Genomic DNA, 17,479 nt, shown 5'->3' on the forward strand with positions numbered 1-17,479 from the left:
GCTCAATTACATTCTTTGAAGCCATCACTTATTGTGAGGTAGATTCTCATGGGCTACAGCATTGGTGGGATGGAAACCATGCATGTGGTTAAGTATAAGTCACTAGCTGAAATACATTTGAGCACTGTGAAGCATGATGGGAAAGTACACATTGAAATGAGTATCAAAGGTCTCCAACCCCCACAAACCATCATTCAAAGAACTCCTAAAATCCCAGCTCTTCTCAGAAACTTTTCCAGTTTAATGTTTTTCATTTGCTCCTTTTTTTTTGGGGGGGGGGCAATTGGGGTTAAGTGACTTGCCCAGGGTCACACAGCTAGTGTCAAGTGTCTGAGGCTGGATTTGAACTCAGGTCCTCCTGAATCCAGGGCTGGTGCTTTATCCACTGTGCCACCTAGTTGCCCTGGCTCCTTATATATGGAAGTATGGTTATTCCTTGCTGTTCTCCATCCCTAAGGTATACCTGCCATTGCACTATGGTTTTTTTTTTTTTGTTTGTTTGTTTTGTTTTTTAATGAGGCAGTTAGGGTTAAGTGACTTGCCCAGGGTCACACAGCTAGTAAGTGTCAAGTTTCTGAGGCCGGATTTGAACTCAGGTACCCCTGAATCCAGGGCTGGTGCTCCATCCACTGCGCCACCTAGCTGCCCCTGCACTATGTTTTACTGTTCCAAAATTGTTTCAGTGTTCCGAGTACTGTTGTCTATGACTTTTCCATGTTTCTTTTTTTGTTTTTTTTTTTTCATGTTTCTTAATAGTGATAGACTTAGACCTAAGAATTTTCCCCCCACTTTGGTGAGGCAATTGGGGTTAAGTAACTTGTCCAGGGTCACACAGCTAGTGTTAACTGTCTAAGGCTGGATTTGGACTCAGGTCCTCCTGAATTCAGGGCTGGTGCTTTATCCACTGCACAACCTAGCTGCCCCAGGTCTAAGAATTTTAAAAAATTCTTTCTTAGCTGGAGGGCTACACAAATACAGAAGGCAGGTTGGCTTTGGTCCTCAGGCTATAGCTTGCCCACAGGACCTAGAAAAAAAGGGGGCTCTAGTGGTGAAATTATCTTCATGGTGTACACTATGTGTAACACTGGGCAATTTAGAAAAGTGGTTATTAGAAAAAGCAGTGCTTCAGAATCAGAGGGCCTAGAATGTAATTTCTTTTTGCTGGGACTGTTTCCTCTTCTATGAAATGAGCAGGTTGGATTGGATGATCTCTAAAATAGTTTCCAGATGACCTTTATTCACATGAACTGAATCAGTTGACATGGACTTAAAATAGATGTTTTGGAGTCTGTTTCCCCATCTGTGTGTGCCATATATGTATATATGTGTGTGTGTGTGTGTGTATGTATGCATACACGCACCTACCTTATAGGGTCCTTATGAGGAAGCACTTTGTAAATCTTAAATGGAAGTTAGAAGGAACTTCTATAAGTTTTTAAGTCCAACTCTGACCTGAACAGGTTTTTTTTCTAAGGTATCCCTCACAAGGAATTGTCCAGCTTCACATGAAATTGACTTATTAGAGGTATGGTGCCAGGGGCAGCTAGGTGGCACAGTGGATAAAGCACCAGCCCTGGATTCAAAAGGACCTGAGTTCAAATCTGGTCTCAGGCACTTGACACTTACTAGTTGTGTGACCCTGGGCAAGTCACTTAACCCCCACTGCCGGGGGGTGGGGGTGGGGGGGGAAGATGGGATAAAAAGTATGGTAAGTATGGTGCCATGTATCAATTAGCACATAATGAATTTTTGGTAATGACCTTGAAAACTTCCAAGGCAACAGAGAACATTCCTTAAATTTCCAGGTCTCTGTGAGATTAATCCTTTTGTAAGGTTCCTTGTTCTTGAATTAGCTATAAAGGTTCCTTAGACAGAATGCCCATGAAAGTTTTCCTTAAAAATAAGACTAAATTGAAATCTGAACCTTCCTGAGCATAGAAATTCCCTGAACAATGCAGTCTAGTAGTTTGTGTCATACAGATGCCGCACAATATAATGCTTTTGTTCTCTCCCCACCCCAAATCTAGACCTGTGACTTCATCTTTGGTGAGGAACCTCCCTGTACCAATGTAGAGCAGCAACTTGCTGAAAGCTCATAATTATAAGAGTCAAGGAGGTTCAATGACTTGCCCAGAGACACAGCCAGTGAGTATCTGTCAGAGTACCCTGACTCTGAGGCACTATCTCTACCCATAAATGACCTACCTATTTTCCCATTTAAATAGGGAGTGACAAATGCTGGATCCAAGAAGGCCTCACATGGTGTGGAAAGAACCATGATCCAGGAATTGGGATCCCTAGGTTCCAGTCCTGGTCCTGCTTCTAACCTGCTGGGTGACCTTGAGGAAGTTATTTTGTCTCCTTAAGACAATTTCCTCATCTGGAAAAATTAGGTATCTGAATGCTTGATTTTTTTTTTAAAATGCTGTTAAGATTCAAATTATCTTCATTGTGGTTCAGTTGTTCAGTCATGTCCAACTCTTTGTGATGCTGTGGACCATGGTGGGTTTTTTTGTTTGTTTGTTTGTTTTTGGCAAAGATACTGGAGTGGTTTTCCATTTCCTTTTCCAGGGGATGAAGACAAGGAGAGGTTAAATGACTTGCTCAGAATCTCACAGCTAATACATGTCTGAGCCTGAATTTGAACTCAACCCTTCCTGACTCCTGTTTGCCCCAGTTTCCTCATCTATAAAATGAACTAGTGATGGAAATGGCAAGCCAAACCAGTATCTTTGCCAAAAAACAAACAAAAAAACACCAAATAGGATCACTGAGTCAGACACAACTAAAAACAACTGAAATTCCTGACTCCAGGCTCAGAACTCTGTCCACACTGAACCACCTAGCAGCCTCCAAGGCAGAGATTATGTAACTTGCCTAGGGTCACATAGCTATTAAATGTCTTAGAGCAGATTGGAACTCAGGTCTTTCTGATTCCAAGCAGGGCACTCTATCCACTGAGCCATCTAGCTGCCTCTCTATTATCTTACCATTGTGTACCAACTCACGATGAATGGATTATATGTATAAATATATACTATTTTCCATATATTTGTATTTATATATACATACACACAAAAATATGTGATTTGCATATATGTAAATATATGTGCATGCATATATATGTATGTATATACTTCCCCACATATGCACATATGTCCCCAAAGAAAAACAGAGCAGCTGAACTTTAAGCTAAATTTCTCTCCTTAAAATGATTTTTACTTGTTCAAACCCCTAAGAATCTCTCATTATATAGAGAAGCCTTACAGTATAAGTCCATATGAAGAAAACTATTCTTGCAATTACTCAGTTTGGCTAAAAGTCATGAACTACCACTTTCTGTCTTCATAATGACCTGGACATGCATGTCTGCCTACTAATTACTTAGGGAGAGATTCTAGAGTCTTTAAGCCTCTACTTTGAGGTATCACACCCTGGTCATTAATTACGGGGGCAGGGGGGTGTAGGGGGAGCATCTCTTCAGGGCCACCTTTGGCATCTGACAGGTGTCAGTTTAGACTGATCTTGGACTCTCCTCAAGCAGAGTGGCCACAGCAGTAATTGTAATGTTCTCATAACCCACAGAGACCTTCGGCATGGAATTATCTTGTTATGATGATTAATGGTTTCAATGATTTGGGGGAAGGGAGAAGCCATGTGATAAATATATCAACCTATCACTTTATATGTATCAGGCCATGACCTAAATCAAATCTTGGACCATTCTTATGTGTAAGGTGAAACAGACTTCATGGTTTTTAGCTTTAGTCTTTGTCCCTTCTTTTTCTTTTGCGTTTCTTGGCTATGAGATTCCTTTTTTTTTTTTTTAAACAACTTGAAAACTATTTTAAAAATTAACTACACTGCCCAAGAGACTCATGGCTCAGAGGTTTGGGTAATAGGATTTCAAACCTTTCTCCTTTAGCCATGGCACAAATCTAGCCTGGGCTGGAACTGAAAACCGTGACAATCTGATAGCTGTGTTTCACATAAATGGAGTTGGACAGATATGCACGTGACATTAAGTAGACTTGAGAGGAGTCTAGGCATTGTGCTGTCTGGGAGCATGTGCTCTCCCTCAGTCCATGTTCTTGGTAGATCAGCATTTGGAAAACCTGACCAGGCGCAGGGAGAAAACTGGGCTCAGATTGCTGACATCACATCTGTTCAGAGAATTTAGATAGTGTTAATAGCATTATGGTATGAACTCCAATCTCTTGTGAGCATTCAAATTATGGAAAAAAGGCTCATTGTCCTTTCTTCTCACACTTTTCTATTAAATAATTTCAAATCTCATCTTTAACTGCTCATTCTGTGTAACCCTCTTGTCCATGACTGGAGCTAAAGACTCACTAGATCTCAGTTCAGCTGTTCTTAATGGATTTTTCTCCCTTAAAAAGCATATCTGTCTTTACATGTAATGACAGAAAGTTCCCTACCTTAGCTGTGGCTCAATAAACATTTATGCTTTTTTGGTGATTTGTTTTTATTTAAAAGAATTTGTTTCCCTATCATAAAAATTAGACAACCACACCACCACCAGCAGCAGCAAAGTCTGTGGAGTTATGTTGATGGTGGAGAGTTCACTGGGTGCTCCCAGCATCGCAGAGGTCCTAAAGAGTCCGTAGATGGGGGAAAGGGATGGAAAAAAAAAAGGGTGAAAAAGTTGAAAACAAAACAAAACAAAAAACCCATGATGGCTTCAGGGAGGGACATCATCTCAAGGTTTCCTTTCTTCTCTCATTGTGAACTGCAGATATTTTTCAGCAGGACCCAGTCAATCTTTTCTTCAGGGATGATCCTTCATACCAGCTCAAGCACCTAATTTTAAAAAGAAAAACCAGAAGATACAAATGCAGTTTAAAGGTATAGTCTGCATAAAACTGTAAATAAGAATACCCAAACAAGAACCATTAATCCTTTGGTCCATTTCTGTAACACCCAAAGGGCACAATCATGGATATGGAGTCAGGAAGACTTGAGTTTGGATCCTGCCACATACAGAGATGCTATATAAGGGCAAGTCACTTAATTATAGTACCTGCCCACAGGGTGGTTGTGAGTATTGAATGAAATAATGAATACAAAGTGTTTTGAAAGGCTTAAAGCATTATAAAAATGTTCTTCATTATGATTATCTATGTTGAAAATACCACAGACTTTGAAGGAATTTATCACTTGCCTTGGTTAAGACAGAGTGTGTTATGTTGGGGGCTATGGATTCTAAAACTTTAGCCATTCTAAATGGCTAAAGTCATTAATCAGAAACTATATGCCTATTTCATGATATCCTAGAAAAACTGGTGAGTGTAGGCTGATTATTTCTGGATGGTAGGTTAATTTCTTGTTTTAAATACAGTAACTTTTTTTTTCTAATTAGTTTATTGCCATAGTTAAGGAGCCCAGAAAGTAAACTACAAGTACCAGGCAGTCAGTCAGTAAGCATTTATTAAGTGCCTGCTGAGTGCTGGGCATTGGAAATACAAAAACAGGCAAAACATAGACCCTGTCCTTGAGGAGTTCAGAGTCTAATGGGTGAACCAAGATGTAAACAAGTATGTACAAACAGCCTATTGATGCTTAGGAATTATGAAAACATTTTCAGGTATTCAGCAGGTAGGATGGATACTATCTGAAGGTTTTACAGGAAGCAATGGATTAGAATTACACATTTATATACAAGTAGTAGTACTAGTAGTAGTAGTAGTAAAAATAATAACAACTAGTATGAGTATGGTTTTTTAAGGATTAGAAAGCAAATTTACATGGTTTTCTTATTTGGTGCAGCCAAAGATGAAGTCTTCAGTATCCATCACCCAACCTTTCTGCTAGGAAATAGGCTCAGAAGGAGGCAATGGCTCATTAGTAGGTGGAAGCCCAGGGAGATGAGGCCAGTTCTGACTCCAAGGTCAGAGCTCCTTCTACTATACCACGCTCTTTCTCATTAAATGTGCATTAGTTTTTGAGATGCACAGAATGGAGTTCATATAATAGAAGATCACAGATTCATCAGACTATCTAAGTATGCATTATTAGTAATTATTTGTTACTTGTGCTTGCTCAATAAAAATAAGGACTATAGGTTTTATTAGCTGGGATTCTGTGGATTATTTCTTTCACTGTTTACTTAGTGAAATGATCAAATATCAAAATTATTTGAGTTAAATCTACCTCATTATATTTAGCCCTCTCTTGATGAAAGATTCACTTTCCATTCAATTACTGTTACCACAATTTTGCATTAATAACTTCTTTTTAGCATCAAAGATGTGATTTATAATGAAGAAGTTGTGACATTGCTATAATGTGAAATCAATCAAGATCAACAGGCAGGAACCATCAGACAAAAACAGTAGACCTGGTTTGGAATGGAAATACAGAGCACGAGAGACTGGCAAAATTGTGATTTTTAAAAAGTTAACTGGACACCCCAATTCCAGGTACCAAAGATTTAACTATTCTTTTTTTTTTTCCCTGTAGTTTTTCTGGAGTCTGACTTTCTGAAGAGCCTACATAATACTTTTTTGGTATTACTTTATATTTGGCTAAGCAAACTACTTAACATAAAAGGCTGAGGCTGCCAAATAGATTCTAGGTATCGTCAATGGGATTTTGTTCAAACATTATGTAGTTCTGAGAGCAAGCAGGTGTAGCAGATTTCAAGGTCAACAATTCTAACAGCTTCAAAGACATAATCTGCAAAAGAAGAATAGGATGCAGCTTCCTCAGTAGTGTATGTGGTTTTGTATTCAGAGGAAGACAAGGGAGAACTGAAATATGAGATGCCAAGAACCTCCTCTACCTGTTGGAGTGTAACAAATGTTGACCATTTAAGAAACCTGGCTTTTGTTTAAGCTACTTGCCTGTTCTCTAATTAGATTTTCAAATCAGTGGAGCAGTAGTTAGCTGAGTACACAAGGATACCACTTAAGATAAATTAATTTGGGTAGCTAGTTCTCTGACTCCCCTGCTTCCTAAGAATTTACTCATTGGTTTCCTGTTGTATGGATGAGTTTGGTTTGGATTTGGTCTGGAGATTGTTAGGTCAACATTCTCTCCTCATTAACAAGCAATATATTTGTTGGTCTTTGGGAAGGACATCCACAAAAACCACGAATGCTTAATGCCAAGTGATGGAAAAATCACTAGGCATATTAAAAAAAACAAACAACCATCTCTGTCTTCTTCCAAATAAGCAGAGATTACATGAAAGAATAACTCAGAAATAAGGAAAGTTGAAGTGTTGGGCACATCCATTTGTTATAAAAAAAGTTTAGAAATCATATTCTGTAGAAATCTCACTGTTTAAATCTGGATTTCTAACTACAATCAATATGGTGAACTGCATTAGAGGAAGTGCTACAGTTAACCAATGTAATGAATAAACAAAAAAATATAGGCTCACAATCACAAAATTAAGTGTGTGATAAAATTAAAAATTAAAGCAATGGTATGTGTGTGGGGGGGAGGGGCACTAAGGGATGCTCTGGGGCATTTAAGTTTTTGATTCCAATAATAGCCACTTTGATGACTTAAATGGCTTCTGTGGCAACAGAGGTACAGGGCCTATTGGTTAGGAATGGGAAAAGAAGGGAAATTCACAAAGGAACAAAAGAGTTAAGACAACATAGTACAGCATGATTAGTCTTGATGAAACATCTATTTCCTAATATAGTTCGGTCCCTGTCCAATACTGCAAAAGGAGTTTTGATATAGTAGCTGTTGGACAGTGCCAGTGTCATCTCCAACACTGAAAATCAGTTGGTTCCCTCTTGCTCCTCCACTGCCCCCCTCCAAGTTAGTGCTTGGGGCATAGCCATCATGAAAATTACAAGCATACAAGTGTCTTGGTTGATCTCCCCTAATGGCTTATTCATAGTGTAAAAATTTCCTTGACCTTTTTACATTCTAAAAAGGGATCCATGTTTAAAATGGTAATGCAAGGGGGGAAAAAAAAAAATCAAAACTTACCTTAATTGTCCCCTGACTGTTAGCAGCAATCAGCACATTGGACTCCTAGAAAAGAAAAGGAACTTTTAGTGTCTGACTGGACCACTTTATTAATAGGTACTAAAACTTTCAGGATATCTGCATGAAGCTGAAGCGGGACAAGATCCAGTAAGCTAAAATTATAAATGCTTCAAAGAAAGGCAGGCATATACTTCAGAAAAACAAAGTAATTGCTGGATTCATAGGTTCTTGATCGCTTGGGAGTTCACAAACAGATGGTAGGATATCTCCATCTTTGCATCTCCATTTTGTATCTGCAGTTCTGTCTGGTTTCAACTCTAAGGAACAAGATACCCTTGGTTCCTTCTGCAACCAGCTTTCTAGCTTCCTTTTGTGTGTGGTCTTCTTATGTTAGATTGTAAGCTCCCTGAGGGCAGGGACTGCCTTTTTCTTTTTTGCATACCCTGAACTTATTAGCACAGTGCTTGACATATAGTAGGCGCTTAATAAACATTTATTGAATTGGAAGTTGACAAAGAATGGTATAAAAACAATTTTTTTAAAAGTCTTCTCTCAACCACTTAAAGAACAGGAATAACCTACTTTCCAGAAATATTTGTATCTCTATCCTAGCTAAAAGGAGATATAGAAGTGTGCATATCTCCTTAGATCTAATGCAAAAGTAAAACTGGATTAAAAAAAAAAAACAACAAATTTCTGTTAGATGGAGATGATGAGTACAAGGTTATCATTGTTGGATTTGAATGGGTCTGCTTGCATTTTGCATGCCTGGTAATCTTAGATGCTGGTGTAGTCTGACAGGGCACCATTTTCAATAAGCCCGTTCTCAGTAGGTTACTTTAACTGCTAAATAATACAAAAATGCCAGTAGGTAATTCTTGCCTGTCACTTTCCTTTCTGGGGAACCTGCCTTTTTCCAGCAATGCTCTTAGGGGTGCTAAACTAAAGGATTAGTTGCTTTTATCTTCAACATAGAGAACCGGAAAAGAAAATTTGAAAATTGTCATAAAGTTTGTTACTAAAGAAGAATGAGAACACAAAGAGAATGTGTACATGTACACAAACAGGATAACTTGTCTTAAAAGTTGATAACATATTTGCTAATATTGTAATAAAACTTATGTGATCCCTGGAAGAATATGAACATAAGTATATTTTGGATAATCCATGAAACAACTATTAATTCTCAGACATTAAAATCCAAAGGATACTATGAAATAAAAATCATTCTCATAATATGAGCTATTATATATTTCCAGTGATATATATATATATATATATATGCGCAATTGTTCCTAAAATTGATCTAATTTTAATGCCGATAGCAAAGCCTACAAAATAAGAGCGCGCACACACACGCACAAAAGTACTCATGTGTCATTCAAGTTCCAGGTTGGATTTCACTGCTTATCAAAAGAATGATTTAAATATTCTATGATTTACATATAACTTAAAAAACTAGAATAGAGTTACACATTTACCAAAGGGAAAGAATAAATATTTCTATCATTCCTTTCAAATGAAAGTTAAATTAACAAAATGGTTATTTATCATTTTTGTTGGGAGCAATATATAAATTATTATTCAGTTATGTTAAAATATTGCTTCTTTACCATTTTTATTGATTTCCCTAAATGTTAACCTTTCAACAGGTAGTTCTTATAAAAAAAAAAAATCTCTTCTTGCTAATGGGATTAGGCAAAACTGCTTGCTATCCACAAGGGCACCTAGCCTTTGGGCTACCACCAATAATATTCAGTATATTGGAAAAAAGGAATTTAATGAATAGCCTCTGTTATTAAATGGGAAAAATACATTCCAAAAGTGTGCTGCTACCATCAGACTCACTGTTTCTTCACATTTATAATTGATTAACAAAATATAGATTGTTGTTGTGTCACTTTGATCCTAGGGGATTCTTTCAAAACCATTTGTAATTGTATTCAAGTATGCCAGTTTAAGAAGAAACATTTATAAACTACAGGAATATTAAGAATGCAAAAGAAGATGGTGGGGAAGTTCTCTTTTGCCATTGAATAAATGGATCTAAACACAGGAATTATATTAAATCGCTAGAAAGATTTTCTAAAAGTGACATGTTTCATTTCAAAAAGGTAATAAACATTTCTTCTTGGTAGGCTTTAACATAAGTCCCTTTAAATCAGTGAGTATGTGTTAAGTATAATATTCAAGAAGTGAGAGAAATTGATAGAAGTCAGTTAACAAGCATTTATTAAGTGCTTACTATGTGTAAGACATGGAAGTGATAGGGATGCAAAGAAAGGTAAAAGCACAGTTTCTGCCCTCAGGATCTCTTTTTAATTGGGGAGATAGCTATACTGACAAGACAGATACAGTAGGGAATCTCAGAGGAAAGACACTAGTAGTGAGGCGATTCCAGGAAAGGTGTCGGGCAGGATTTGAGCTGAAGGAAGGCAGGTGGTGGAGGTGAAGAAGGGAGATCATTGTGGGAAGGGGAAGAAGGAGAAGGCGCTGGTGGGGGGGCTGGTAGAGAAAGTAGTCAATGAAAAGGCTCCTAATCAGGAGATGGTAGTGCATGTGGAAGCGAGCAAAGTGTAAGAACACTGGAAAGGAAGGAGGGAAGAGGACAGGTTGTGAAGGGCTGCTCCCATTTACCTCCTTGCTGTGCAATAAGGTGTTCCATTTTATTTTTCCAAATAACTACAGTGAGCTCTTGTTTTTACATTAAATATTTTCAATAAAATCTTGTTAAATGTAATACATATTTTCTTGATTTCTTTAACAGAATCCTATACATGATTTAATCTGCTCTTGACAGTTCTGGGTCATAACTATGAAGATCAAACATTGTATTATGTTATGATACTCTCAGTGGTCAGTGAAGATTTGCTCTCTAGTGTATGATTTTATAATATGCAGTTTCTTTTCTCAGTCTCAAACTCTTCCCTTATATTTGAGGATGTCAACATACACGTCAACGTGCCTTAAAACATGCTAATTTGTATTATCTCTAGTGCTTAGCAGAGTGTCTGACACACAATAAGGACTTAATAAATGCTATTATTATTATAACTATCACCATCACTATCTATATAACTAAGCATCACTATATCTACCCTATCACCTACCTACTTTCCTAGATACCTGGTCACTACGCTGCTCAAAAAACCCTCAGTAACTCCCTATTACTTCCAGGATAGTATACAGTAATCTCAAGTTGGGCATTTAAAGCCCTCCACAATCTGACTCCTACTCACCTTTCTAGTTTTGTTTCATATGATTCTCCTTAACCACTCTAGTCCTGTCTGGTAACAACTCCCTAAGAACAACTTTCCCTTTCCTTCTTTTGTTTCTTTGCCCAGACCGAACACCCCCCCCCCCCACATTTGGAATGTACTCCTCACTTCTGCCCCCAGAGAATCCTTACCTGGTTTCATAGCACAGCTCTGGTGCTACCTCCTGATCAATTCTTTCCTGCTTCTCCTGGTTGCTGGCATTCTCCCCCCTCCCTTGAGATTTCTTTGCATCCCTCTGAATTCTGATGCCTTCCTTCTCTTAACTGTTTCTTATTTATTCTGGATGTAGTTTGTTTGTATTTGCTTGCTTGTTATCTCCTCATTAGACTGAGGTAAGGGAAGAGACAGTTGGACAATCCTGCTGCCCTCACAGAGTTCAAGTAAACAGGCCTGGACAAACTGATGAACGTGACTGCCCAGATATTATGAATGATCGTCAAAAGATCATGGATGACAGGAGAGGTTTTACAATACTGAAGACATAAAAATTACAATTAAAAAAAAAAACTGAGTTGGTATCAAAAAACAATTGGGGGCAGCTAGGTGGCGCAGTGGATAGGGCACCGGCCCTGGAGTCAGGAGTACCTGAGTTCAGATCCGGCCTCAGACACTTGACACTTACTAGCTGTGTGACCCTGGGCAAGTCACTTAACCCCAATTGCCTCACTAAAAAAAAAAAAAAAAAAAGAAACCAAAAAAAAAAACAATTGGCCAATAAGACTGACTTTGATCTCTGGAAATATTTTAGGACACATTACTAAAAGGAGGGTTTGTGACCATCTAGAAAAGGAAGTGATTACTAAGAACCAGCATGATTTTATCAAGAACAGAACATGCCAGACTAAATTTCTTTTTTGGACATGTTTACTCAACCAGCAGATTGAGGGGTAGCTGGAGATAGAGTTTGATTCAGTTTCAGCAAAGTATGACATTGTCTCATAAAATCCTGGTTGATAAAACGATGAGATTTGTATTAGGTAAGAAATTAGAAGGACTGAACCTGCTGACTACTTAACCTCAAGGACAGTCATTAATAAGTGGATGTCAAGCTGACAGCAAGTCTCCAGGGGAGGGCCTCAGGGATTGTTCTTTGCTCTGGGCCTTTTAATGCTTTTATTAGTGACTTGGATGAAGGCATACATGGCATGCTTATCATGTTGGATATAGCATAAATGATAAATGACTAAGATTCAGAAAGACTGACAGGCTGAAAGGATGGGCTAAAACTAATGAAGTATATTTGATAGGGATCTTTTTTTAAAAAAGATGAATAAATCAACTTCACAAGCATAAGATGGAGGAAGGCATTACTAGATAGCAGTTTAGATGAAAAGGTTCAGTGGCATAGAAATTTGTCCTTCCTGCTCCCCCAAACTAAATTGAGATCTCACTTCAGTGAGATTTCTTGGAGGGTATGGTAGAGGGGATTTTTGGTCACACTTGGGTTGGACTGGGTTGATCTAGATGGCTTCAAGAGAGTCAATATTGTGTACTGGTAAAAGAGGTAAAAGATTTAGAGTCAAAGAATCTGAGTTCAAATCCTGGCTCTGTAACTCACTATTTATGTAAACAAGTTATACTTTTTGTTTGGGGGGGGGGTCTATTACTCAATTGCAAAATAGGAAGGTTGGACTATGATCCTTCCAAACTTGAAGATTTTCTGCCTTGGTGATTCTGTGAATAGCTGAAGGAATTTTTTTCCCCAGGTATGTGGATCATTGTATAGAATAGAAAAGAAAGAGTAACATAAGTTCCATATAGAAGCTCAAATTTTCCAAGCTGAATTTTATTAAAGATTCCTAGTGGATGTGCTATACTTTCTCCTGAAACAAAACTGTCACAACATTTTTCTTTTAAGGTCTCTCTGCTGCATAAATAGGAATGAGCCTTGAAAACTTTGTTGAGAAAAGTCCTGATGTGTTTTTATGCTTGCTTTCACCTTTCAAGCTATGAAACACTACAGGTGACATGGCAAATGCAAAATGCACTGACTGTAGAACTGTTCACATCTGTCCTCCAGAAGCAATAGCTCCAGCTGAGATGTCCTGGGAAAATTAATCAAAGTGTTTCTGCCTTCAATAGCTCCCTTAATAGCATTGAATTTTCTCCTGAATGTGTCCACTGAGTTTAAATTGTGCATCTATTTTAGGCCTTTGAACTAGTATCTACTACACGGAAACTGGTAAATTAAGATACATATAGTTTCTACAAGTATTAAATCAGGTTCCTAGAGGGCAAAGCTTACTCTGTGTTCACTGCTAAGGAACATACTTGATATTACTATTCTCACAGGAATTCAGAATTTTAAGGGACTCTGGGGACGTCCATTTTTTTTTTTTTAAAACAGAAGAAAATAAGGCCCAGGGAGGTAAAGTGACTGGGTTTTTCTCCTACATGGGACAAAGAAGTAACACCACTTGATGTTCTCCAAATGGAACAATCAATACTTCAAGTTTTTCTCCACATGATTCTTCACTTTTTCAGACTGAAGAATTCTCTTGTATTTAGGAATCCTGATGTCTCCTAGCCTCTGTGTCTAATGAGAGTTATGTGCTCCTATAGTAAAAGACTATGGTCACTTTGGACTATTATGTTCTATGGCAGTGTGTGTGTGCGTGTGCGTGTGCGTGTGTGTGAGGGAGAGAGGAGAGGGAGGAGAAAGAGGGAGAGGGGAAGGAAACAGAGAGAGAGAGAGAGAGAGAGAGAGAGAGAGAGAGAACACGAGAACGGGAGGAGGGGGAGGGGGGGTAGGACAGAGACTACAGAGACAGAGAGATTGATTCTTTTTCTAGTATGAAGACTGCTATCCAAACACTTTCTAAAATGAAAAACAACTGTATTTCTCAGGAAAGATTTCATGGACATACTCTAGGTAGTTAAGTCAAATCTGAGTTTTGCTTCTGGATGCTCAAGTAGTAGGAAGCTTTCCAATTCTTTGGCCCTTTCAGCTTCTCGGGTACAATATGACCTGTAGTTCCCACCCTTCCTCTGAGAGGTGGTGACACTATGCAGAGCATTTCAGCTGACCTTTAGATCAATGCTGAATTAAAGGATACCACTCAAAACCAATTTCAGCCATCCTGTTCCTTTCCCTTCACAATTCTTCAAACTAACCTAGACCATTCTATGTCCTCTCTCAATGGAATCTTTGGGTTTAAGCATAAAAGAAATATAGGAAATATTCACTGAAATGTGCTTTCTAGCATTTTATTGCCTCATACTGTGGAACCACAAGTGGTTCTCTTCTCGTACAGTATCCTTCTATTATTAAGTCCATTATATGGACGGCCTCCTCTTTATCAAGTTTCTATTGTTTGTGGATTTCCACATTTCATTTTTCTTTAGGTCAGATTCAGAAGCGGCCTCCACTATTTGGCTAGAAATTTTTTCACCCTAGCCTATAAGTATACAGAAGGTTTGTGGAAGCACACACAAATGAAACCACACACTTCAAGAGGGAATGAAAATGTACTAAAGAAAAGGTTTCCAGCCCAATTAAAGTAGGTTTCCCCCCTTTGAGTGCGTAACTTTTTATTTCCACGTGCGGCTCTTCAGAATCGCCTTGGAGGAGCCTCTGTAAATATTTAAGAAGAGGGACGGCCAAATTGGCAAACCACAAACTCTTTTGATAACTGGCTCTGAAGTTTCACAGGAAGCTCTTTGATTCCCTATTGGCTTTCACTAAAAAGTAGCAGGATAAAGTTGTGGTGAGCGGACAGGCAGTCAGGGCAATAAGGATGTTAGGCAGCTGCAGGGTATCGTGGCTACAGCATTGGACTTGGGAGACTGGAAGACCTGAATCCAAATTTGACCCCAGATACTCACTAGCTGTGTCACCCTGGGCAAGTCACTTCATCTCTATCTACCTCAGTTTCCTCGTCTGTAGAATGGGAATGATAAGAGTGCCTCCCTCCCAGGGTAATTATCTCTGTAGGTTACATATAAATCCAGAGTTCCACATCAGGGTTTACTTCTGAACTTTGGAAAGGTTATTTAGGATGTTAGGATTTAGAGGTGGGAAGAACCTTAGAGATTGTCTAATCTTGACAGATGAGGCCCAGGGGGAAGAACTGAACGACTGGCCCAATGTTAATCTCTGTTCCCTAATCTCACAGCTTTACTGGGTTGTCCAGAAAGGTTATGTGATCATATTTCCAAAGTAGTCTCTTTCTATAGGTGCCCCTGCTGTCCAAATGGAAGCATTGTGATTTTCCATTAGCTCCAAGTAAGAAATGGAATAGTATCTTCCCCTCCTGACAGAGAGGAAATGAACTCAAGGTATAGACTGAGACATGGTTTTTGGAAATGGCCACTGTGTGACCTTAGTTTTGCTTGCTATCTATGTATATACATTATAAGCACCTCCTCTGAAATGTGGGAAAGGTGGGAAGCAGAAAATTACTTTTTGTTAACTGAAAAATCAAAAAAAGCAGCCTCCTATAGTAGTAGAAGTTGTAAGATTCTGACATAAAAAGTTGGTCACAACCTGCATTCATCCTACCTACCATTACTGTCTTCTTATACATTATTCCCCCCTTCATGAACCTTTGCAGTCCAGCCCACGTGGCTTTTTTGCTGTTCCTTAGACGGGCCACTCCATCTCCCATCTCCTTGCTTTTGCTCACTTTTCCACTTCACTGTCACCTCCGAAAATCCCAGTTTGCTTCAAAACTCAGTTTAACCATTACCTCTCTATAGGCCATACTTGATCTCCCTGATGCTGGTGCCCCTTCTACACAAATTACCTTGTACTTATCCTTGTTTATGTATGTCTAGCTCAAGTAATATAAGCTCCCTGAGTGGTAGGGGGTGTTTCAGTTTAGTCTTCATTTCCCCAGTGCCTAGCATAGAGCCTGGTATACAATGGTGCTTAATACATATTTGCTGATTGATTGACCTACCTCTTCTTTGGGGGGGCGGGGGGGGGGAGATAGTAGGGAACTTTACCAACAGACACAATTTAGTATTAGTATTTGCACTCAAAGAAACAAAAAATTATCTACCACCCTCTGACCAAATCCTCCCAAATCTCTTCTTCATCCTGACTGCAATCTCCAGTCTTTCCTTCCCGTTGTTCCTGCTTTGGTCTCACATTCCTTTCTTCAAAGTTTTAACCATGATGGACCCTGTTCAACCATATGGTATTCTTTACCCTTGACTTTCTTAGCCCCTTTTTCCTATAACTGTTCACCATCTTGCTAAATTCAAACCCTGGGTTATCCTCATTAGCATATTTCTTGCTCCTACCCAGGTACTAAACACTAAAAATCTGTAATTTAATCTCAATTGAGTCTTCACTACTGGGTGTTAATCCCTTTATTCCTTTTTGATGAACTCTTATCTTTCTCTCCACAGTAGGTATTCCAAACCTCATTTCTCCACAGCCTTCCTACACTATCTTTTCCTCCCTTATTTCCTCTCATTTTCCCTCTCTCTCATCTTCAATTTTGCCTTTTACAATCATACCCTAATCTTCTCATCCTTAAAAAAGAAAATAATCTTTCAATTGATTTTGCTATCTCTTCAAATTATTCTATTTTTTTCCCTTTCACAAATAAAACTCTTAGTAAAGGCTGTTTATACTCACTGCCTCCACTACTTTGCTTATTACTCAGTTACCAAATGCTTGCAACCTGGCTTCAGACTCTACTACTTAACTGAAATTGTTCTCTCTCTGCCTTACATAAAATCTCTGTCTCCCCTTACCATACATCTCAAGCACCAAGTTCTGCATGAAGCCTTTCCTGATCATGTCAAATACCGGTGTCCTCCTTCTGAAAAATACCATGTATATAAATACTTTGTGCATATTTGTATTTATTAAATTTGTATTTATGCTCTCTGTATTTTAATATGTCCTTGTTGTTTTCCTGACTAGCTGATGTAAACTCTTTATGAGACGGGACTGTTTCAGTTTTTTGCACTTATATATTGGAGTGCCTAACACACACCAGACTATACATGTGGGCAGGCAGATAGTAGATTTGGGTTGACACGATCCATGTCTTATTGTGCCTCTTCAAATTATCTACATCTGTAATGCAATTCTACTCAAAACCCTTACCTTTCTTCCAAGCACACAAGGCCTTTCCTGATTTCAACAGTGGTTTGCATTTCTTCCCTTTTAAAATGACTTACTTATAGATTTATTTACTTGTATGAATACTGCTTTACTATCTCCAATTGAATATAATCTCCTTGAAGTCAGTTTCTGTCTTTATATCCCTAGC

General features: G+C 38.5%; 1 protein-coding gene across 5 annotated transcripts in view; it reads right to left on the reverse strand.

Annotated features, from left to right (window-relative positions):
* Positions 1-3,038: 3,038 nt before the first annotated feature.
* Positions 3,039-17,479, reverse strand: part of COP1 (COP1 E3 ubiquitin ligase) — a 240,336-nt gene continuing 225,895 nt past the window's right edge. For all 5 annotated transcript variants that reach the window (XM_044004926.1, XM_044004924.1, XM_044004923.1 and 2 more), the window contains 2 exons: positions 7,972-8,016; positions 3,039-4,821 (listed from right to left, as the gene is read on the reverse strand). In XM_044004926.1, the coding sequence (XP_043860861.1) occupies positions 4,804-4,821; positions 7,972-8,016 (63 nt within the window). In that variant the 3' untranslated portion in view covers positions 3,039-4,803. The remainder of the gene's footprint in view (positions 4,822-7,971; positions 8,017-17,479) is intronic.

The sequence above is a fragment of the Dromiciops gliroides genome, chromosome 4 (genome assembly GCF_019393635.1).
Source record: "Dromiciops gliroides isolate mDroGli1 chromosome 4, mDroGli1.pri, whole genome shotgun sequence".
Taxonomy (NCBI): domain Eukaryota; kingdom Metazoa; phylum Chordata; class Mammalia; order Microbiotheria; family Microbiotheriidae; genus Dromiciops; species Dromiciops gliroides.